Source organism: Podarcis vaucheri (genome assembly GCF_965113315.1).
Source record: "Podarcis vaucheri genome assembly, chromosome: 2".
NCBI classification, from domain to species: Eukaryota; Metazoa; Chordata; class Lepidosauria; order Squamata; family Lacertidae; genus Podarcis; species Podarcis vaucheri.
Window position 1 is genome coordinate 67,221,773 of NC_138760.1, and position 24,940 is coordinate 67,246,712.

The window sequence follows — 24,940 nt, forward strand, 5'->3', positions numbered from 1 at the left end:
CCAGGGCAGCACCATGAGCCTTAACCTTTGATGTAAAATATAAGCTTGGTATCACACCTCTCACTTTTCCTCAGCTGGAGAAGAATGTGCAGCTTAAGGGCAATTTAAGCATAAACATTCTCTTTACAGGTGGCATTTCCATATAGGAAATAGCATACATATGCGTATTTTGCAGAGTCCGTATGCTGTTCACATGCTCTGGGAGACTGCATACAAATGAATGTATAGGATAATCATCCCTGATGACGAACACACATTTTGCATTTAGTTTCCCCCATGGAAGTGGAGAAGAGCTCTCAAAGTTCAGAGACGTTGGATGGAAGAAACATTTTCAGGCTAGCCTCCAGTGTTGATTTATGCTAGGGCAAGGCTTGTATGTTCTCGCAGGTGATGCATTTTCATTGAATGCACTGCTGCAGGCAATATAGGTCCTGGTAAATTAATCTGTAGGATTCCAGATATTGGAGGAACCCAAAGAGTCTTGGCTCACACCTCTCAGAGGTGCGTACAAACAACAGACCAGGTTTATGCTGTTGGCAGACCTGCTTGTATGCCTTCTTACACACCTAGACAGCACCTGTAAGCTCTTCTTTCCACTTACCTTTTTTCATACAGCCCTCTGAGTCTTCATCTGCTCACAGACTCGGTCTCCATTGACATATCATTTTTGATATATAAGTCTTCTTTCTTTCTTTCTCTCTCTGTCACATACACTCTCTCTTTGGTACTGCAGATAAGCTCTCTCTAAGCCCTGGAGTTATATTAACCATGTTCAACAAAGAGTCTTGTGGCACCTAAGCATATTAACATTCTTCCTCTCAATGCTGTTAATTCATTTGCTAAGAAATTCAGGAGAAACCTCCTCAACCCCCCATGTTTTCTAAGAAATGTAGGCTGCAGTAAGATCACAGAGACGCCCCAGGGTTTTTAAAAAGAAGCTCTTTTAATTTTAAAAATCTTTTTAGAAAACACATATGACAAGTTTACAGCATAAAAAATAATATCTCACTGGTATAAATGTGGCTTAATAAGAGTCTTAACATACATTTGTAAACCTAGGATAACATTAAATCTTTGGTACCTTAGTTCAAGACACCTTTCTGTCTTTCACTCCCATGATGGTGTACAAAGGATTAAAAAGACAAGAAATGGATTTTGCTTCCCATTCAGAGACTGCTGTCAGTTGCTATAAGAAAGAGTCTCTATGGCTCTGCCCAGAGACAAGTATTGGGAATGCCAAAAAGGTGCCTGGAAAGTGGAACAACTTCCTCCACAAAGAGGAAATTTGATGGATGAAGAAGAAGAGACAGATTGTGATTCATTTCTAATGTTATTTTCCCCCTATTCATTACTTTAAGATACATGTAACAAAATAAGAATAAAGTGGACATTTTTGTAGATGTCAAAAGATTATTAAATCCAAGTTTGATACACACAAATGGCAAAGTTCTTCTATCTGATTCATCAGAATCAGTGGCCGTCTTGGCCATTTTGTCTCAGATTCTTTAATAGAAGAAACATAACATGGAACTAACCCTTTTAGAAGTGTTCAGATTATCTTAACACTGACCATATAATAACTGCCTATAATAATTGTCAGTAAGATTTGCATTATGAGTGTCTGTAAAGAAAGTAATCTGAGAAAGGATTCCCTTTTGCTTGGAACATGTGCAATGCTTTACAAATCAAACAGAACTGGTTTGATTCTCTAGTCCTCAGTTTAGTGTTTACTGGTTTTCAAACTGTTTTTGAATGGTCTGCTTATTTCAGAAAGCTGGTGAGACTATGAAGAAGGGAGCTTAAATGCCAATATTGGCCAACTTCAATAACATTGTTTAATTGCACTTCTATCACCTGTCTTTCGATCTACGAAGGACATGTTGGCCCTTGGAAAAGTAGACAAGGCAACTCATTGTCCACCATACTGAAGGCAACTAAAGTCCACCATAATGTGGATCACACAACAGCAACAGAAAGTAAAACTCTCCCATTCTCTGCATCCCTCACTTAATACAAACAACACAGTCAAACAGAAATAGAAAGGCAGAGACAAAAAAACTGTATACATATCAATCTCATAAGCATTTCAAAGCGCAGAAAATATATATATATATATAAACATAATTTTGTAATGTGACAATATTCCTCTGGTACATTCTGGCTACATAGCAGTAGTGGGTGGCTGGAGAAAGGTGCTTATATTTGAACTGGTAACAGTGAAACAGCTGTAGATTAAAATATTACAGAGACTATACTAATATGCTAGACTAGAAATGAGACCAAGATTGCAAAAATGGATTTGAGGCATTTCTAAAATTTAGCATGTTTCAGTCAGGAATTTGGTTAGCCAATATTCTAAAAATATAAAATAAAGCCAAGCAAACCCAAATGACAGTAATGCAAAAATACAAAACAGCAATGGACCCCTGGAGGAGGGAGACTCATAGGCCAAACCATGGCCATAAAAGTTGTGGAAACAGAAGAGTTCTTTGGTTAAGTACCTCCTCCTGCCTCCCACTCTTGCCAATGTCAGGGGTCTAATCCGCAAAGGTCAGCTGTCTTATATTAGTGTGAAAGTTTTATTACCTAGAACCCACTGCAGCTGGTGCCACCTGGTGACTGGGGCCCAGCAGGTACGAATGAATTACAGCGGTTTTTTTTTTTGGGGGGGGGGGAAGACATGGTACCCAGCAGTTTGAAACAGTGGAATGGAAATGCCCAGGGACTTCAAATTTCCTATCTGTTTTTTGTTGGTGAGGAGTTTGGCTCTGTGCAAAAAGTGACACCTAATCCTCAATTTCAATTGTTTTGTGTCCTTGCTATACAAGCTATGAGAACATCCACTGGTACTGCTTCAACCCAGGATCGGGTGGGTGGGTACCTTGGCATTTGGCAGTGTCATTTGGCTGCTCCACTGGCCTCAGCTGGAGTCATTTTCGCTTGCAGCAACACTGTTAAACCACCGCCTCACCAAGATGCGAAACGGAAAAATTATTCAGCTTAGTGGAACAGAAGGCAAATCAGTTTGTTCATCCTTGTCAAGGAACCTTAGGTGTAGCAGAGCATATCTGACCAGTTACAACTATAGCCCATTGAGCTATATAATTATATATGGTTACTGTGCTCTTTAAAATGCTGGCTAGTATTTCAGGTCACACCAAAATCCCATCACAGAGCATAGGAAGGTGCCTGACACCACGGCAGACTAAATTGACTGGCAATAGCTCTCCGGGATCTCAGTAAATGTCTTGGCCAATGCCAGGGAGACCGTCTGCATGGAAAGCATCGTGTGCTGTTGCCACTGGGAACATGACCATGGAAAAGTACTAAGCCCATTGGGCTAATACTGTTTAAGCCAGCTGGGATAAAACATTGTCCATGCTATGGTAATATAGGAACATGGTGTAGTTACTATACTACATAGCACTTAAAAAGAAGCTACGCCATAGTGGTCTTACCCATCCCCACCCAGAGATATTTCCATCATACCGTGGTGCCCCGCAAGACGAATGCCTCGCAAGACGGAAAACCCGCTAGATGAAAGGGTTTTCCATTTTTGAGCTGCTTCGCAAGACGATTTTCCCTATGGGCTTGCTTTGCAAGACGAAAACGTCTTGCGAGTATTCCGATTTTTTTCGCTCCCCCCCTTTTTCTAAGCTGCTAAGCCACTAATAGCCTTTTAGCCGCTAATCCGCTAAGCCTTTAACAGCCGCTAAGCCTTTAATAGCCGCTAAACCGCTAATAGCGCTAATCCGCTAATAGGGTTCCTTCGCAAGACGAAAAAACCGCTTGACAAAGAGACTCGCGGAACGGATTAATTTCGTCTTGCGAGGCACCACTGTATTAATGTCCTAAAGTAGAATGCCAATAGGTCATTTCTACAGGCAGCAATATCGTCTAGTAGGTAACTACTTTGAATTACGAGTGTAATTCAAAGACTGATTGAAAAGGATGTGTCTTTCAGTTGGAAAGAGATAAACCTGGCACTGCCCATGATTTATGGAATATACTTTCTCGCTGCCATAACACTAATCCTTTTAAGTGGCACATTATTTTGAAAACATCCCCTGCTTCAATTACTAGTACTTAAATCTAAATGTATAACAAGAAAATGAACAGAAAATTAGCAAATACAACATTGGGAGTGGGGTAGTGGTAGGTACTAATGCCTTTTTTAAAAAGTCACCATTATAGTAAATGTACTGAAAAGCCTTCTTTCTTTCTTTCTTTCTTTCTTTCTTTCTTTCTTTCTTTCTTTCTTTCTTTCTTTCTTTCTAAAAAATCCCTAACTTGACTCACCACCCCCTCCCCCTTCTATATCTATGGAAGGCAGTGAAAGATATGGTACAAAACAAAATAAACAACATTTTGTTAACACCAACCAGAATGCATATTTAGTGAATTGGAGGAGACATTAGAGTCAACTCTGCCAGGAATTGCTTCTGTTAAGGAAGGCTTCGAGAAAAAGCAGTTTTCCTACTGGGGCATTTCTGGCTGAGGCAAGTTTGGAGTAGATCTACAGATTATGATGAATGAGAACCAAATTTGACAGTTCATGACCACAGTGAGAAACCATATTTTTGAAGCTCTTTGCATGTAATAGGCCAGCACTCCAAAAAGAAGGCTACACAGCTCTGCTGTGCTACACATAGTGATTTTCTTTTTTACAAGGGAGAATATTCAAAGTGTGCTGCCCCCCACCTGTAATTTGAAGTAGCATGGGAAAGAACTCTGCTAGCTCATTCTGTCTAAAATGTAGATTAGCTCTGAGGCACACTGGCAGGAATTTTTCAAGATTCTCTTAAATAGAATATATTGAGAACCTCACCTACCATCTCCTGCTCATCTTTGGAGTAGAATCTCCTCTACCCATCCTCATCATCTCCCAATGCTTTGTGCTTAAAACAAGAAAAGTAAAGGTTCTCTATATAAGTCTGATATGAGATGCAGGCTATGCCATATGGTAGGCTTTGGTGACCTGGTGCCCTCCACTTGTTTGGGACTAACTTCCATCAGCTCTAGCCAGCATATGCGAACTGCGGCTGATGGGAGTTTCTACTGCCAAACTGCAGAAGACAATTATTATCTCAAGCAATTGCCCCTCTCATGCCCAGAGAATGTTTAAAAATCCTGTGGATCTGGGCCTTTAGGTGGTTAATTAAGTTTATTCCACAAACTAGTAGTTTCTCACAGTTCATCATGCTGAGACAGCACTGTGTGGGAAACATGACCTTCTAGATAAGCTTTCACAGGGATATCATCTTGACACCTGCTATAGGGAGCATTAGCTAGCTCTGGAAGTGATCTATGTTGACTTCCTGCCAAGTATTAGTTAGTCTTTTGCTCTGGTGGAAAACAGATGTATCACCCAAATTCTAGCTGTGTATATATACCCCCAAGAGCATGTTTGTTAGTCAGAACCTCTATAGTAGGCTACCTGGAAAGTGCTGTATACTGGTCAAGCTCCAGGTCATGCCCATTGTCTGTTGAGGGCTCTCTAGCAGCATCATGGATGTATGAAAAGGGCAATGCTTTGTGGTTTTCTTTGAGCTGTTTAATAAAATCTTCAGCCTTCACCCCATTGTGTTCTGAATCCAAAAAGAACCATTGCCCCTTCGGGTGCAACAGAGTTGTAGTCCAAAACATTTGGAGGGCATCAGGTTGGCAAAGGCTGCCATATGCACAACCTGCATTTTTCCTGAAAGAACCTGCCAACAATCCTTTCCCCTTAGAGGCAGAATGGGACAGACCAACGACAACGGCTATCAATTGACCTCCAAGGTAAAACAAATATAGTGCAGTTTGCCTTTCCTCACAAGGTACACTAGCATCCTCCTACTGGCCTCAGAAAGACCCACTTGCTCCTTTTAAAATGAGAAGTATGATAAAAAGACAGAATGCAGAGAAATGTAGCCGTGGACTGTCCTGCTGTTGCCACAGCTGAGTCATTAGTTGATGGTCTCCATTTGCTCAGTATGTCCTTGGGCGATAAAATTGTGGCTTTAGGTCTAGTCTAGACAATCTCTGATCCTTGAGATCTATTAGTACCTGTAATCCATGGTACCTGTATCAGTACCATCATTCTCGTGATCCTGGAACTACTCAGCAAAAGCAGTGGAGAACCCAGGCAATGAAGAGCACAACCCAAGTGAAATGCCTGATATTGCTCTTCTGTTGGTCATCATCATAATGCTGCCCTGAACAGAGAATCCATGCAACGTCTGTAAATTGGATAAAACTGTGAGCAGATCACTTCTCGGTGTCTCCTTTGCTAGCAAAGCAAAAACAAAAAAACTGTCCATACATACGTACATTCATACCCCATCCACACTTTCATGATTAAGTTTTAAAAGGTGTAATTTAATAACCCATTGATTAGAGAATTCATTGAACAGTTGCTGGCCTCCAAAATCAGCTTGCCAAAATAGAAAGTGAAACAATTAGAGTAAAGGCACTCCTCAAGAGAACCACCGGGGTTTTTTCTCTGGCTTGATACAAGGGGAACATGCCTTATTGTGGAGAGATTAGTCTTATACGAAGGTTCATTCCGCTCCAGCAATAAGGTAGTGAGGCTGTCAATCAAAGAGTGACATTTTCATCATGATGGTCTTGGTTAGCAGAGACAAGTATGAATGGAGAATGAATTCTGCATTAGGCAATGGAACGAAAATAGTCTCAGTTATGAAGCGTGAGGAGCCATATAAACTTCTACTCAATCCTGGCTGCAGAAAGTCTCTTCAGTGTTACAGTTTCTGGGTTCTGCTGTGGGCTGAAGGGAATGGAAGATAATGGGATATTGCAGTAGGGCTGAAGGAGAAGGAAGCACCAATTTGTGACCAGAACTCCCCGGCACCACCATGCATGCACACAAACATGCTCTCTCTCTCACACCTCTCTAACAATCCTAGCAGTCTGGCTTTAGTTCTGGTGCTTTGTCTTCTCCTCCTTTTTCTTCTTCTTCTTCTTCCTGTGGGGCTAGAGGGCTGTCGCAGGATATAGTAGACGATGTGTGTGCTTCATTCAGTGAAGAGCTAATGGTGGAAAGAGCAAAGAAGAGAAAGAGAAAGAATCAAGTTTCAGCTTTAATCAGGAGTCAATACATTACGAAAGCCTTCTGCTCTCATATAAGGCAGCCATGTGGGCTGCCATTCTGATTTCTGAAACCAGTTGTTCTTCTTCTTAAAGAAAATTCCATAAGAAGCTTTGGACAACCATGTTCCCCATCTCCAAAATGGAGTAAATATATGGGGGCCATTCAGTGACTATACTGAAAGGTACTTCAAAATATGGGTTTCAAAATCTGCAGTCACTCTACCTAAGATTATTTTCTCCATTTGTACTTCATAATCATTTGGCTCTTCGGCAACCACCACTTCAGGGTGTTCCAGCGCCCTGATATTTCAGGATGCTTCAAAAGGAAGAGCAATAGGTGAGAAAAACCTTTGGGAACCACCACTTCAAGGCACACAGAGCCAAGACTAATCCACTCAGCTTCCATACTGGCTACTGAGTATAAAAACAGTTTAATATACTTCACCTGCCAGGTAACCAATTGGTAGAACATAGATAATGGAGGTTTGGGAGTGAATAATGTCACAGTGGAAGAAAGATTAAGATTCTAACCTTGCCCGACTGCTGGAGGCCTCCTGCGGGTTTTCATTGGCTCCCTCTGGTTTAAGGTCCGGCAAAGGAATGATGTAATCATTGTCTAATTCATTCTGTTCAACAGCTGTATAAAGGACAGTGCCTGAGGTGGCGCTGGAATTGATGGCAGTGGACCTGGAATTGTTGAGACCTGAGTTCCAGGGCCTTGTGCGGACAATAGCAGGGTGGTCGCTTTTCAAGAATTCTTCATTGACTTGTTGGTACTTCTGCTCTCATATAAGGCAGATAGGATAGAAAGTGCTTGTGAGTGCATGAATACCACACGTAATGTTTCTGCACATGGCATTTTCATACAAGGACAAGGTTATTACATAAGATAAAGGCAATGCTGAATTTTTATTGATTCTAAATATAAGGAGAGCCCTGATGAATCTACAGTTTCTTAAGAGCACAAGTCTGTGAAAAGGGCCAGCTCCAGATCTGGAACTGAAAATGGCAATGAAGAAACCAGAATCATACTAGAAAATACTATAATGTTAGACAGCCCACTTTTCCCACCACTTTCCCTCTCTAATCAGATTTACTCCCAATCTTTTGCACACTGATGTCAACAGTCATGGAAGAGTTTAGAAATGAGGCTGTTTTCTGTGCTCTCCTCCTATCATTTTTATCCTCTCAGCCCAACCCAACTCTACCTTCTTATAGCTGTCTGCCAGCAGGTTCCCCACGAGTACCACCAGTTGAGAGAAAGAAGGTCGGATCTCAAATTTCTCATCCCAGCATTTCTGCATGATTTCATAGCTGGAGAGACACAAAAAGCAAATAATAATAATTTGGGAAGTGCAATACTGGCTTGCCGGTCAGAAGGTTGGCGGTACGAATCCCCACAACAGGGTGAGCTCCGGTTGCTCGGTCTCAGCTCCTGCCAACCTAGCAGTTTGAAAGCACGCAGTGCAAGTAGATAAATAGTGGGAAGGTAAACAGCATTTCCGTGCACTGCTCTGGTTCACCAGAAGTGGCTTAGTCATGACTGGCCAGTAAAGCGAGATGAGCACTGCAACCCCAGAGTTGTCCACGACTGGACCTAACGGTCAGGGGTCCCTTTACCTTTTTTATACTGAGAGAAAGGAAGGGACTTTTTCTGTACAAGATAGGCAAACATATGCTGTTAACACTTACATCTCATCAGAAGCATGTGTAGGCTTGGACATACGATAGCCACGTTTGATAGCATTGTAGAATTGCTCATTCATGGGCAGTTCAGGATATGGAGTCCCACCTAGGGATAAAAAAGGAGGTCAAGCAAAACCAGTTAGTGGGGAAACTTCTGTATAATGCATGCCAATGCCAGCACCACCTCATTCTAGTCTCTTTCTCACTACCAGTACAGCAATGGTAATGGCAACAGGCTATTGTTTGGTGGCCCCTCTGAGGACCGCACTGACAGTACACATGAAATTTATCACATGGACATTCAGGTCAAACTTCTTCATGCACAAATTGCCAGTACAGGGATCCCAGCATGTATCAGAATGCTGCCCCTGCCCCACCCCCACTTATCCCTTTGCCCCTACTGTGGTCTCATTTCAGATCAAGGGGTCTGTGCCTGCAATTTGTATTGGGGAAAAGAGCTCAAATTCACTCCACTCTGAGTTTTTCCTCAATGGAAGTTGGATGGATAAAGGGTTATAGCCCTACTAAGCCCATGCCATGGTCCCAGTCTAGCCCACACACAGGAACGTGGTCAGTGAACGAGCTAACAAATGATGTGATTAACTTGCAAACCCAGGCTGCGCACTCCCAAACACACACACCTTTCAGGTGAGCTACCAATAAAGGAGAACACAGTTGAATGAGACTGAATCAGGCTACAACTTTACTGACTACAGATGAAGTGGTTTGGCGTAAGCATTGGGTAAGCATTTATTTCCAGGCTGCCTACCGGAAATGACACCAGGGTCCACCTGGCAGCAGGGATTCCTATGACTTACATCAAATAGGGGGGTCCTCACAGGGATCCCCGCCTCTAGGAGCGCTAAGGCCCAAGCCCCCCATCTGGGCAAATGGACAGAAGCAACTCCATCACAGATCCCTTTAACGGGATACCCTATTTCTGGAGGGGAAGGCGAGGGTACAACTAGGCAAAGGTTACCCAATGCCTAAACCGCCACTGAGCTGGGCATCGGGGGCTGGCGTGGGCTGTTTTAAGTCCCCTGGGAGCAGACCTGAGGGAAGACTGATTGTCCCCTCAAGCCCACCCCCAGAGAGACCAGCCCTCCGTGCCAGCCTGCCATTGGCCAATTCGGCAGGCTGATGCAAAGCAGGATTTCAAGTCAGGCGATCTGAATCTCGCGCTCCGGCAGGGATCAGACCCCGACGCCCAGTGCTGCACTGTAGGCAGGAGGGGAGATGCTGGCCTTCCTGCAAAGCCGCTACATCCCTGAAAGAGGGTAAGCGGACATCATGCATAATTTAGTCCTTAGCTTGAAAGATTCTGGGCTTGTTTGAAGGTACTTATAGTGTGGCATATGAAGCATATGTAGATTAAAGAGAGTGAGAAACATTGTTTTCATTCCGTACACAGGAAATCCAGTAAGTGGGATGGGTCAAACAGAGTCTGGGTGACACTGACCAGTTGCTTACCCAGAGTGAATATTTCCCAGAGGAGGATTCCAAAGGACCACACATCACTCAAGGTAGTGTAGAGGTTGTTGAAGATGCTCTCAGGTGCCATCCATTTTAATGGCAAGAAGGTCTATAACCAAAAGACACAGCAGAAATTCAGTGATCTTCAATGAATTTTCATCTGTTTGCTAACAGTGAGGGCCTTCCATGTGACTTTTAATGAAACCTAGTCTGTAGCATGGGAAAAGCCACCAGGTATTCTATTTAGGATTATGGTATATTCCAGGGGAAATATATGCATGGAGAATTTTATGCACATAGACTTCCCTGCATAGAAATTTGTGTGTGTAGGCTTCCCCTGCTCAGACATCCATGTTCAATGCATGAGCATTGGGGTGGCGGTGGGGGGAGGGAGGAGATGACACCAGAGAGCAGTGAAACACCAATGACAGGGCCTGTAGCTAGCACATAGAATCCCCTTCAACATGGCAAGTCCTCTTCATGTCTATAATGTGTGAAGGGAGTTAGTGAGTTTCCAATAGTCGGAGCAAAATGCTTAGAAACACGCCCAGTGTGGGCAGAAACAGTCAGGTTAGGCAGTGTGCTTGATAGAAAACAATGAACATGATGAACATAAGAGGCTCTGGCAAAAGGGACAGACATACAATTCTTGCTACCCTCATTTCCTGTACTTGTCTCCGCAGTTTCCAGACCGTACTTATTTGTGACATATGAAACTAGCCTGCTTCTGGTTTTCTCTCTAGCAGCTTGCGTGCTGCTTTCCTATTACAATTCCCTGAACTCTTAGTGGGCTTATTTGTGCAACCAGCATCAAAAATAATCTCCAGGAAGGATTGCGAAGGACCACGGTTTCATTTCCCTGTTCATCTGAGAGAAGGGTCGCGTAAGGGAGATTCTGAGATGTGCAAGGTGACTCACAGTGGTTAGATTATTTAAGCCTCTGAAAACCTCAGCCTGTGCATTCGCACAATCAGCTCAAGACAAAAAGAATCAGATATGTGGCTCTTGAGGATAACTGCAGAGTGCTTTGAGCCTTGTGTATATGCAGTGGCGTAGCGTGGGGGGTACAGGGGGGGCCGGCCGCACCGGGCGCAACATCTGGGGGTTCGGGTTAGGGGGCGCAAATCCACGGGTTAGGGGGCGCAAATCCATGGGTTAGGGGACGCAAATTACTTGCCTTGCCCTGGGTGCTGACAACCCACGATACGCCACTGTGTATATGGGTATTTTTTTATTAGAACAAGATGCTATCCAATGACAGCAGGAGCCAAATGTCTCAGTGGCTGCCATGTAAAGGAGAAAAAAGCATATGCAATGGTTGTTTCAGTGGATGTTTGGGATAGTCCCACATATAGGAATGTGCCAGCAGAGACTGCAGACTGGAGCTTCTAGAAAGTTCTTGAAGAATACTCTTTCCATGCCCCATCCACCATAGCCGTCTGTGCTGAGAAGCCTCCTTGCTCAGATTCCCAGAAATTTGGGAAACCAAAATTGGTAAGGCTAGCATGGATCAGTTAGGTGCAAGGAGTTTTGTTGCCTAGTATCTAGTAAGATGACTCATGGAATTAAAAGGGGACAGAGGAAATGCATACACCATTGTGAAGCAATCCATTGTTGAACACAGGTCATGAAGGGCTTTGGTGCAGAATCAAGAAATGGATGTGGGCCTTGTGCTGTGAGAAGGTTAGAGGCCCAGAGCTGAGACATGCCAGTCAATGTAGTATAGAGGAGGAGATGGAGCAGAAGAACCCAAAGCTAGAGAGGGTGCATCCACAAGATAGCATTTAGAACCAGGAAGGCAATGTCCGGTGTGCAGATTTGAGGGGTGGAATATACTGCATTCCAGAACCAAAGAAATGCTCTGCTGCCACAGTCGGAGACAGTAATGTTTCTGAATACCATTTATTGGAATCAGCAGGAGTTGGGGAGAGTGCTCTTGTGCTCAGGTTTCCCACTGGTTGGCCACTGTGAGAATGAGGTGCTGGCCTGGATGGCCCATTGGCCTGATCCAGCAGCCTCTTCTTACGTCCTTAAAACCAAATGGGGTTAAATAAGGGGTATGCAGACTACTAGGGACGCGGGTGGCGCTGTGGGTAAAACCTCAGCACCTAGGACTTGACGATCGAAAGGTCGGCGGTTCGAATCCCCGCGGCGGGGTGCGCTCCCGTCGTTCGGTCCCAGCGCCTGCCAACCTAGCAGTTTGAAAGCATCTCCAGATGCAAGTAGATAAATAGGGGCCGCTTACCAGCGGGAAGGTAAACGGCGTTCCGTGTGCTGCGCTGGCTTGCCAGATGCAGCTTTGTCACGCTGGCCACGTGACCCGGAAGTGTCTCCGGACAGCGCTGGCTCCCGGCCAATAGATGTGAGATGGGCGCACAAACCCCAGAGTCTGGCAAGACTGGCCCATACGGGCAGGGGTACCTTTACCTTTACTTTATGCAGACTACTGGGGTCAGAAGGAACCATGTTTAGCTGGGGTTCCTTGTGAATGTAGATAAGATAATGAAGAGCCAGTTCCTTACAACTGATGGCTTCTGAGGTCTCAGCATCAGCTATTCTTTTCCCGTGAAGTCAATATCAGAATTTTTGGTGTGAAAGAAGTGTCCTAGAAGGGTTCAGGGCTTCCTGAAATATTTGAATGATTGGAAATTGCAGAAAGGTGGGAAGCTCTGGTTGCTTTTGCTTCATATACTTAGGAGGCTCAGCAGCTATAAGAGACAAGTGGTTGGCAGCACTGTTGTCTGTTCATCATGCACTGACAAATGAGGGAGATGGGGCTGCTCAGTAGGTCCAATGAAGTTCTAGAGATTGCGTTAAAATTGGAGGTTAAGTTCTAAGAGACATAGTAACCATGGGAGCTCTGGACTAGAGGACTTACTCATAGCCGATGACTAAGTCAGTATTCAGGAAACTGAATCATGATCATCTAGGAAAGCAGAAGCAAGTTCTCAGGGGGACTGAAGGAGGTTTTAAAACAAAAGTTGGAGGAGCTGAATGAGATGGAGAGATGGAGACAGTGAATCACAAAAGAAGGTGAAATTATTGTTTGGAGCATGAAAATAATTCATGGGCCATATATAACTTGGAGCTTGGCGATCCATTTCTCAGAAAATAGCCTGCAGATGCTCTGTAAAGAGGTCAGGAACCAGTTTTGTAAGTCTCCGTCAGAAGTTGGAGACATCTGTCACAAGACAAGACTCGTGGAAGTTCAAAGGGACACTCAGAGTCCATGTAATCAAGTCACTCACATTGCCTTTGGAGATGTAATTTGAATCCCGCATTATGTCTCTAGCTAGACCAAAGTCACAGATCTTCACCAGTTTCCCCTCGCAGATCAACACATTCCTTGCAGCCAGGTCTCGGTGCACACACTGTGGAACAGGGAAAAGACACAGGGTATAAACTGTTAAACAGTTATGATTTTTCAAGAAATCTGCTGCTTTCTGCAGGAAGCGCCTTTGGACCAAAGCAGCATCAACAAGAATTTTTTGTGAAATAGCAGTGAGTGCACTGTGATCAAATGATGGGAGGAATTCCATGTCATGCTAAGGAAATTGTTCCATCAGTGCAAGTGTTTCAGCTTGCCTGACAGAATCATTCCCCTCTCCCCCTGCTATACACTAGTCTGGGAATTATCCTGACCTCACCAACCAATTTTGGGGGCATGCGGGGGAATAGAGGAGGGAAAACCTTAATGGAAATCTTTGCACAGGGCTTCTACTAACAGGACTTGTTAGGTGAATCCTGCCCAATAGCTTTACAGACTTTGAGGACCATCCCTTCCATTAGGCAGATCTCAGGCGGCAGATACTAAGGAGCAGTGAGGTGACAGACAACAGAACTTTGTGTGTTCCATGTAGCCTGCCCTACACCCCTTAAGCTAGCATGCTGTCCTCAGATGCAGTAGAGGACACAATCCCATCGCCAGTGTTGAAGTCTCTGCCAGTCTGGTGTTATTTCATCCCTGCTATTGCCTGAGGTTCATACATTTGTATGGCTTTTCTTCTTCTGTCAGGCTGCAGTTTCTAGTTTTGCAGGGTTTTGTAGTGCTTCAAGGAAGACCCTGAAAAACCTGAATGCAATCAGCTCTAATGCAGAAGACACACATATTTTAAAATGACTGATACAGGTTTTGAGCAGCTTTATTATTATTATTATTATTATTGATAATAATAATAATAATAATAATAATAATAATAATAATAATAATAATAATAATAAAATTTATTTTTATCCCGCCCTCCCCAGCCGAAGCCGGGCTCAGGGCGGCTAACAACAATAAAACAGTACAACAGTACAACACAGCACAACACTCTAAAATCATTCATTATAAAATTAATTAAAATCAAACCAATGGCAGCCATTGGGCCGGAGCTCCGCAAAGATTGCCGAAGGAGGGAGTCAGGCTGTGCCCTGGCCAAAGGCCTGGTGGAACAGCTCTGTCTTGCAGGCCCTGCAGAAAGATGTCAAGTCCCGCAGGGCCCTTGTGACAGAGTGTTCCACCAGATCGGAGCCACAGCCGAAAAAGCCCTGGCTCTAGTTGAGGCCAGCCTAACCTCTCTGTGGCCTGGGACCTTCAAGATGTTTTTCTTTGAAGACCATAAGTTTCTCTGTGGGACATACCAGGAGAGGCGGTCCCATAGGTACAAGGGTCCTAGGCCGTATAGGGCTTTAAAGGTTAAAACCAGCACCTTAAACCTGATCCTGTACTCCACCGGGAGCCAGTGCAGCTGGTATAGCACCGGGTGAATGTGATCTTGCAGCAAGGACCCTGTAAGGAGTCTCGCCGCAGCGTTCTGCACCCGCTGGAGTTTCTGAGTCAGTCTCAAGGGCAGCCCCACGTAGAGCGAGTTACAATAATCCAGTCTGGAGGTGACCGTTGCGTGGATCACAGTGGCTAGGTCAGGGCGAGAGAGGTAAGGAGCCAACTGCTTAGCTTGGCGGAGATGGAAAAATGCCGCCTTTGTTATAGCTGCAATCTGCGCCTCCATGGAAAGGGAGGTGTCAAAGATTACACCCAAACTCTTAACGGACGATGCTGGCACTAATTGCACCCCCGCAAGAGATGGGAGTTGCCCCCCCAATCCCATAGCGTCCCGTCCCAGCCACAGGACCTCTGTCTTCGAAGGATTTAGCTTCAACCGGCTCCCACGTAACCATCCAGCCACAGCTTCCAAACATCTGGTCAGTGTGTCTGGGGCCAAGTCAGGATGGCCATCCATCAACAGACAGAGTTGGGTGTCATCAGCATACTGATGGCAACCCAGCCCAAAACTCCGGACAAGCTGGGCATCAGGGAGAGTATCGCACCCTGAAGTACTCCACACACCAAGGAGTGGCACGATGACAATTCCCCCCCAAGCGCCACCCTCTGTCTCCGACCAGAGAGAAATGAGCGTAGCCATTGAAGGACTGTGCCCTAGACCCTCTCGTCGGCAGGGCGGTGGTCCAGAATTTCATGATTGACCATGTCGAAAGCTGCTGATAGATCTAGAAGAATCAGCAGCCCCGACCCGCCTCGATCCAGCTGTCTACGAAGATCATCTGTTAGGGCAACCAGAGCCATCTCGGTCCCATGACCAGCGCGGAAGCCGGACTGGAATGGATCCAGAGCCGATGTTTCATCCAGGAACCCACCAAGCTGTTCAGCAACCGCTCTCTCAATCACCTTACCCAGGAACGGAAGATTCGAAATGATGTGGAAATGCAAATGCATAGCCAACCGCTTTACAAAGCGGGAAGAGGGGGTGTAGGGCCTGATGTTCAGAACATTTTCTTTTTGTAGTGTCCTTTTTATTCTTGACACTGACGACTGTCACAGAATCATAGAATTACAGTGCAGGAATATGCAGCTGTCCCATATGGGGATCGAACCTGCAACCTTGCCGTTATCAGCATCACACTCTAACCCAGGGATTGTCAACCTGGTCCCTACTGCCCACTAGTGGGCGTTTCAGGATTCTAGGTGGGCGGTAGAGGGTTCTACGGCACAAGCTGAATCCTCCTTCCATTGAGCACTGGTAGGCGGTGAAGAAATTTTACCATCAAGAAAGATGCATTAGTGGGCAGTAGGTAGAAAAAGGTTGACTACCCCTGCTCTAACCTTTGATTTGCCTGGGGTGGTTTTTTCCATTTCTCATTTTTCCAATCTTAAATTTAGTTCTCCACATTTCCACATCAACTTGTGGTATTTTTTTTAAGTGTTCATGAAAATTCATCAGCTTTTTACTGTAGATTTATTCTAATGTATACAGTGGTACCTTGCAAGACGAATGCCTCACAAGACGGAAAACGAAAGGGTTTTTGGTTTTTTGAGTTGCTTCGCAAGACGATTTTCCCTATGGGCTTGCTTCGCAAGACGGTAACGTCTTGCAAGTTTGTTTCCTTTTTCTTAAAACCGTTAATACAGTTGCGACTTGACTTCGAGGAGCAACTCACAGCACGCGGTGTGGTAGCCTTTTTTGAGTTTTTTGAAGACTTTGGTGATTTTTGAAGCTTTTCCAAAACTTTTCTGACACTGTGCTTCGCAAGACGGAAAAAACCGCAAGACAAAAAACTCACGGAACGAATTAATTTCGTCTTGCGAGGCACCACTGTAAATCTGTATGTATTTTATTTATGCAATTTTCCTTAAAATAATACATTTTAGTTTGCATATATACATTTTAGTATATATGCATTTTAATGCACATCTTCCCTTAGTATTTTTGTATACATTACTTGGCTGGAGAATTGCAATGCAGAATTTGTGAATTTTGAAGGGTGGCTGTGTTGTGGCTCACACATTGTTGTAGGAAGTGCAGATTGGGTAGGTTTGCCCTGAAATGCAAACTGAACCAAATTTACCTTTCCTACTCGGGACATAGGCAAGAAATTGCAGTTTAGGAATCAGAGCAGGAAAGCAGTGAAAATATGTTCTTCACGTTATATATGATGATGGTTGCAAAGGAATAATAATTGTACACAGCCTGAGAATCTAACATTGTGGAATTAATCAACTGTGTTTTCTTGAACCTTTGTGCTTTTAGCCTCAGAGTTCATTGCTGAATGGAACCTCTCCTGAGGGATGACACCTTTCTTGCATGCAACTGTCTTGCATTTTCACTTCTCCATTCTCTTGCATAAGTCTGTTGCCTAACAAAAGCCTTTAGATTAGCACTGCTTCAGTATGCTTACCTGCGGCACCATTAATAGCCTGTGGCATTTGTGTTGTATGTGTAATGTTTCAGAACAACTGTGGCTTGCGGGAATGCTCTCTGGGAAATAACCACAGGGCTTAGGTGTGGTAACTCTTAGCAGTAACTTGGTCTGCACGAGTTTGACCACTTTCCCCATGCTTCCTTTTCCCAGTTGTTTTTTTAAAAAATACCTTCTGTGAAAAGGATGACTCAGCAAGGATCAAAAATAATACAGCATCACTGAAATGCCATTGGGTGATGTACAGTCTGAAGTTATCCCAGTGAAATGCATTTGTGTTAGTTTGTGGCAGCAAATATTACTTTGCAATTCAGCTTTAAGAATACTTACATTGTCTAAGGGCGGCCCAATGCATGCTATGCCACATAGGGGGGGGGCTGTGTTTAGTGTGTGACTATACATCACAAGGGCATACATTCAGACTGGTAGTGCAATTAATCACCTTGAGAGACTTGGTCTTTCTTTCTTTCTTTCTTTCTTTCTTTCTTTCAATTTTAAAGTAAGTTTAGCCCTCAAAGAGTCAGAGGAAGTATATAGAAATTGCAGAAACCAGTAAGGGAACAAAGCAGTATTTGCATTGGCCAGGAGGTAGGACTGCAGTGGCTGCATAGCTTTTTGCTTTCCCCCCTTTCCCCATGACTACGAGAACCAAAATAAACCATGAAAAATATACATGAATTTATTAACTTGTAAAATTTATACCAGTCGCAAAATGTAGGTTTTCTTGGCACAGAACTTGAGTCACCTTAACTTAGACCATTTTTTTTAAGCAGTCTTACATGAACAATGATTTCTACATTGAAATGGGGAAGGTAACTTCCTCAGCATGGAGGAGGATTACATTCAGGAATAGTACTGGCAGATGCATTTTTAATGGTATCTCCATAGTCCATATTAGCACCAAAAAGATCTGAAATAGGGACTGAGTATTGCATGACTAAACTCTGGTCTGCCTTAAGCCAAGGAGAGATACTACTGCCTTATAAAGTCCTAAACAGCTTAGTGCCAGGGTACCTAACAGATCACCTTCCCTACTACAAGTCATATCAACATGGCCAGCACCTCTATGAGGTGAGGTGAGGCAGCTGCCTCAGGCAGCAGAAGCCTAAGAAGCAATGCCCCCATAGATGCCCTGCCCATTCTGCTGCCTCCACTACCAGTGGAGCCAGCAGTGATGGCTTCTGGCAAGATGTCACAGAGCACATGAGATATCTCCAGAAGAGATGGATTTTTATAGTGTGTGTGTGTGTGTGTGTAAAATACTTTTGATTTTACAGTGAAGCTAGACTGCATATCATTGCATCATAATAAGTTTATTCATTCATATTTCATTATATTATAAGCCCCTGAAAAATGTAATAAGCTGCTAAAAATGTAAGGGATAGAAATTACCTGGATGAATAAATGAATTAACTTCATGATATGCAGCCTACCTTCACTGTGTCATGTCTCTGGTCCGCACCCTCATGTAATGAGATAATATTGTCTGTTCCCAAGAAGAAGGAAGCAGCAGCAATGTCTAAAGGATGGCTAGTACCACATGACTCAAACATCCTGTCTCTGTTTATAATGAAATGTACTAAAGCTAGCTGATCCTAAACCCCTCTACCTGCTTCCATTAATTTCATATTCCACAGACATGCCCAAAAAGACTTTGAAGCCAGTCATCCCTAGGTATTATTACATCATTCTGAATATAAAAAGTACTTGCATTTTTGGAAGCAAGGAACTCCATTCCATTGGCAACCTGAAAACTAATTCCAACAAGATCCACATAGCTGAGGAGAGGAGACTCATTTATCAATGCCACCTTTTCAGAAGCTGAAAACAAGGAGCAGAGATACAATCAGACATCACACAGGTCTAACTACACCTACACCCACACAATAAAAGCATTGCTAAAACATGGGACCAAGAGATATCAGGAGTAATATTAGATGCTTACTTCTCCTGACACTGAAAATACAATTTAAGGATGACACAGACAACACCTTCAGTTCTGCATATTGGATTTTGAAGCAATTAAACTGTTTTCCATTGGTATGACTGGACACCCATGCATGCAGCCTGCCTCTGTCACTTCTCTTACCTGATGGCGAATAGCTGTCCAGCTCATAGGTAGTACCATAATTGGAGGCATCAATGTCCACGTACTTGATTTCACCCTTCATATCTGACATGGGCACTGACATGGGCACATAATCCAATGACTCATCCTTGCTCATATCCATGTAGCCCCCATCACTTTCCACAGATAAGGAAACATGGCTGCAAAGAGGGGAGAAGTTTATTTAGACCATGAAAGAATCTTCCTGAAGAATGCCCCTTCCTTAGTGGGCATTATTTTATTTTATTTTATTTTTAGTTTGGCTTGAGGGAATTGCTTCAACCATCTGCATTGCTCTGCTAAAATATTCCTTGCACATCTGGACTGGGATCAACAGTTGGCCTTTGATTTTCTACGTGCTGCAATTCATGATAATCTCAACGGAGTAAATTAAGTAGTAAAGAGTCACATGTGGGGCAAATGCATATGCATCTTTGTTACATGGAACTGAGTTCCAGGTGGCTCTCACCTTGGGGCGATTCCAAATGTCAGCCCCATGACTGAGGGAAACGCTTATGTAAATCCTCTTTGAGCAAAACAAACAACTCGGGCAAAATTGTACTGGAATCTAGATGTCAACTCCCTTGATACCGATTGCAAAAGAGTCCGCCTTAGAAATGTAGAACTAAAATAAGCACACATGCAAACGCAAGGGAAAGCCAGCTCTGTGCTGAATTTGCTATCCTTTAAACTTGTTTACAGAGAAGCTATAATTCACAGGTTTCCGTTTCAGAAAGGCCACACTCCTGTATGTAATTGGCGATGGAATAACAGTAGCATGCACTAAAGAGAGGGGAGAGTGTCAAACAGCAGGTACCTCTGCACCCTGTCCTCAGTGGGGGCATTCCCATACACCTCTGCTTCCTGCTTGGCTTTCTCACTGCAGCACTGCAGGAAGGTGTGCTTGTTCCTGTGCAAGTAGTCCACCAGGTCCCCATAGCGACAGTACTCTGTTATGATGTAGATAGGGCCTGCAGAGAAGAAGAACAGCTCTAGCCATCCAGGTAGGAGGATTGCTTTCCTTGACTATGACTCGGGAATAGGGCAATTGTGGCCTTACAGAAATGGTAACCCACGTCAGACTGCAAGTGTGGGGCTCATGTTGCTGAATACTTCTACAAGCAACAACAACAGCCAACCCTCTGCATTGAAAACATGCATGCCAGGAGGGATATTCTGTTAAGTGAATCCCTGCTGGCAGTGGTGCAGCTAGACATAGATTTTACCACCCAAGTGTGAAAAATAGGTGTGTGCGCATTATTTCTTTGTCAGAGTTGAAAGCGACATTGCTTGCTTTGTCTCCACATGTTTTAAAGCAAGTGCTCCCTCTGAAGCACTTGCCTTGCATGTTGCCTCCTGCCTGCTATTTGACCACACAGCACGGATCCCGTGCTAGGTTAGTGTGCGAACCAGGCCTTTTGTTGCTCAAGGCTGCCTGTTTGCATTTACATGTCACACTTTCTGCTTTCATTTATTCAGATTAAGTAGAGGCGTTTTCTGAGGAGTTGCATAGATGTGTGCGGAAGTTGTTGTGTGGACCTCCACTAGCACTGGTCCATGTTCGTAAGTATGCAGGCTGACTGGCCAAACAACTAATCATTTCTATAAGTGTCATGTATTAAATATCTGTGGGCACAAATGGGGCAGAGCATTCTCTAGGGGAGAGAATCTGGGACTGCCAAAAAGAAAGGCATGCAAGCATCTACTGGCAGCTGTAGCAGTTGATGGGTGTGCTACTTAGTGCTTTGAAAATGGGGAAAATGTGACAATGCTGTCATAAAGCTGCAACAGGAAGTGTGGAAGGACTACGCATTGTATCAAAATAACTGTTTTGCTTCCAGCTATTTGCTCTCCCTGCCCCAATGCAGGTTTGTTATTTTCTCAGGTTAAAATAAGACCTATTAATGATAAATGTTTCAATGTGTGCATGGAGGGGAAGAGAAAGGCAAGGGCACAGGAACACAGTCATGAAGCTGGTACCTCCTTTGGTGCAGGCTCCAAGCAGGTTGACAATGTTCAGATGAGGCCCAAGGTGACTCATGATCTTCAGTTCCGACATTAGTGCCTGCTTCTCACTGCTTCTGGCAGTAGCTGTAAGATGGGTGGATCAAATTATGAAATGCAGAACAGCAGCTTAGAAGTACAAGGGGGGGTAGTGCTCTAGACACATCCATCTTCAGAAAAATGTTAACATCGGATAGACACAGAGAGATGATCAGAAGTGGGAAGAAAGAGACAACAGGTGACAACAGGTAAGGGAAGCCTCCTCTGGATTGCACACTTGAGGGCTGACAGCACAATCCTTTATGTGACTACTCAGAAGTATTGGGTTCAAAGAAGATTACATCCAGGTGAGCATAGATTGCAGTATGAGCATCACTCACCTCACCTGGCCACTACCAAAAAGTAGATTTCCATGTGGTGTATTTCATACTGTGGAGTGTTATATTGTGGCTACCACATAAGCAAGCCACAAACCACAAGTGATTTCACATCACCTTGGATTCAGGAAATGGCTAAAGGTTACTATGTATTTTTTCTTTGGGGAAACAGTTTGCTTAATGGCATGCTTTCATGCGTGTCACATGAGCAAGGCCAGTGAACACTGAAGACACAGGCAGAAGATGGTGAAAATATATTAGAAAGACAAGGTGCATGGAAAGGGGGTGCAAACACTTGGCAGCAAGGGGAAAAGAAGATTCCAAACTCACACTTAAGCATTTTCACAGCAACTCTCATGGTAGACTGTGAGTGGCTCAGGCTGTGGGCTATTGCTTCCACCACACGCCCAAATGCCCCGGAGCCCAGTGTGCGTCCTGCAGCAGGAAGATGAAGGCATATTCTCCATCAGGAGCAACATAAGAAAACCATAACTTTAGGACTTTCCAGCTATTAACAGTAATGGGAGGAGTCCGCAGAACAGCTGTGTGGAAAATGTTCAGCTCTTTACTTGAACGATTGGACAGCGTGAGTTATTCCACTGGGGAGTGACTAAAGTTGGGAGTTATGATGTCTGGGCAAGAGATGGTTACCACATGACCGATAAGACTCCTGCGCTAGTCACGCTTTCTTCTAAACAACATTGGATGCATTCTACTTGGGACCGCTAGGTGGGGAATTTCTTGCAAATTCCACAGCATCTCATTTATAGCTGCTTATCTCTTTACATATTCTCTGATTAAGAGAATATGTGCCTAGTGGCCTCAGTATAATTGGGAACCCATCCCCATTAGTGCATTTGCTGATCACACCCCAGCCACTGTTGTATGGTGCTGCTTCCTCTTCTCTGCATGGCAGGAGTCTTTCTGCACCGCTCCTTCTAAGACAGGAGCAACTTGCAAATTAATGCTATTGCTGAACAAGTGTCGCAATAGCATGCCACAGCTTTCTGGTTCCCCCTAGTGGTGCATTGTCTACCTGGAAGTTGAGTTAGTGCTGCAGCTATTGAATTCTGCTATGGAAACTTGAAGTGCTTTTTCTGTGTACTACCCTCCAGTATCCAAATGCAGAGGACTGAAGAAGGTGGCTCTACGAGGGACTACAAAAATTATTCCTCATCTCCTGTCGTATTGGAAGTTGTAGTCCAAGCAAGACATGGAGGTAGTAGTCCTGGAACAGATCTGCCCTTCTTCTGCTTAGTGGCACTAACCATTTAAGCACGAATCCTTTCCCATGGCCTGCTATTCCCCTCACCTAGCACAAGCTTGTCTCTGGGAACCTCCCAGCTGGAGTCATATGGAAGCTGCATGGGGTCCACATAGATATATTCATGTCCATCAGAGCTGACTGATTCAATCACCTTCCAGCGGATTTCATAGCGAGGCTTCTAAGGAAAGGGAAAGGAAGGTGTTAGAAAGGACTGTGCTGTATTGGTATCCAGGAAGCCTGGCAAGATTAGGTGTCCATGTAGTTTTCAGTAAGCACATCCACACATTTCCCCAATCTCCACATATCAAGACCTCTATCCGAGGGATGGTTTCTGCCTTTCCAGGAAGGCTAATTAAGTGAAGTGATGACATTATGAACACAATGACCACAGAATTATGCACACCTAATTCTTATTGAAATCAATGAGGCTTAAGTGGGCACAGCCATCCTGAATTGCTCTATAGCTTTATCCACCTGCCCACCATGGAACAGCCACATGAAGGCAACCACACTTCCATTGCTATTTATCATCTTATCAAAAAGAAGTGCTCCCCCAAATTTCCAAATGGCCATTTGGTTCCTGAAACCTTCCATTTTTACTAACTGGTGGTTTTTTATTTTTTAAAAATAAGTTGGCAATTCATAATGAGGGGAAATTGTTTTACAATCTGGAAAATATATTGTGTGTCTCCTACTAGCTCTGGTGAGTAAGATTCTCCCACAGACATTAGTGGATTTTCTGGGAATAATTCCTTATTTATATTCCAGGCTTATTCTAGATGCACATGCCTAAATCCTTGCCTACTGACAGTTCATAGTGGTAACTGAACTGCTTCAGCCTAGCAACTATTACCACTGGATTCCTGAGGCTCCCTGTACCTGAACAGCTAAAGCTTCATGGTTGCTCAGCCAATCAATCAGGAGCATAGGAACATAGAAAGCTGCCTTGCACCAAGTCAGACTATTAGTCCATCTGGTTCAATATTTTCTACACTGACTACCAGCAGATCTCTGGGGTTTGGGTCAGGAATCTGTCCCCTAGTCATACAGGCCCTTTTCCAAATTGTTGAACTCATTCTCTCAAAAAACGCTTAACAGTAGGGAAATAATATCACTACCAGGCTACAGGACTTTTACTGAGACACAGAAAAGTGTCAAGCATGCTCTTACCTTTCGCCACACAGCAACAAGGATCACTAGGAAAATAAACATGAGCACCAGCAAGGCCAGGATAACTGAGATGATTATCACTTTAAAGGGCAAATCTGAAACATTAAATGTATACAGAAACATAAGGTCCCATTCTAATCAAGAGAATACCAAAACACATTTTATTTGCTTAGATGTATATTTTAAAGCCACTTTTCAGCTAGAGGTGCTTACACTAAGAGAAATAAAAAGAATATGCCATTGTTTAAAAAACAAAAATTCACAAACACTGCCAGAGGCTCACCTCATATTAAAACCAGAAGCAATGAGCAAACCTGTAAACCTTCCCCACTCGACAGGGAAACGTCGAGAACTGAGTGGGCAGTGCTGGGACACTCAGGGACATTTGAAGGTGGGTCTCGTGTGTGTCTGATTCTGAAGAAGGTTAGAGTCAACTGTCTTTTTACTCAACAGGCTTAAGTTAGTCATGGCCATTCATTTCAGTGGGTCTACTCTGAGTAAACATTAGTTGACTACAACCCCATATATCCAAGCAAATGCCCAAACAGGACTTTTATCAGTGTAAAT

The 24,940-nt window shown here is 43.9% G+C and overlaps 1 protein-coding gene across 3 annotated transcripts in view; it reads right to left on the bottom strand.

The window, feature by feature from the left end:
- Window positions 1-4,212: 4,212 nt before the first annotated feature.
- Window positions 4,213-24,940, bottom strand: part of PDGFRB (platelet derived growth factor receptor beta) — a 72,118-nt gene continuing 51,390 nt past the window's right edge. For all 3 annotated transcript variants that reach the window (XM_082211748.1, XM_082211746.1, XM_082211747.1), the window contains exons 11-23: window positions 24,374-24,468; window positions 23,249-23,381; window positions 22,267-22,371; window positions 21,536-21,646; window positions 20,373-20,526; window positions 19,538-19,716; window positions 19,160-19,269; window positions 13,500-13,622; window positions 10,249-10,360; window positions 8,785-8,884; window positions 8,301-8,406; window positions 7,624-7,871; window positions 4,213-7,031 (exon numbers count right to left, since the gene is read on the bottom strand). In XM_082211748.1, the coding sequence (XP_082067874.1) occupies window positions 6,905-7,031; window positions 7,624-7,871; window positions 8,301-8,406; window positions 8,785-8,884; window positions 10,249-10,360; window positions 13,500-13,622; window positions 19,160-19,269; window positions 19,538-19,716; window positions 20,373-20,526; window positions 21,536-21,646; window positions 22,267-22,371; window positions 23,249-23,381; window positions 24,374-24,468 (1,703 nt within the window). In that variant the 3' untranslated portion in view covers window positions 4,213-6,904. The remainder of the gene's footprint in view (window positions 7,032-7,623; window positions 7,872-8,300; window positions 8,407-8,784; window positions 8,885-10,248; window positions 10,361-13,499; window positions 13,623-19,159; window positions 19,270-19,537; window positions 19,717-20,372; window positions 20,527-21,535; window positions 21,647-22,266; window positions 22,372-23,248; window positions 23,382-24,373; window positions 24,469-24,940) is intronic.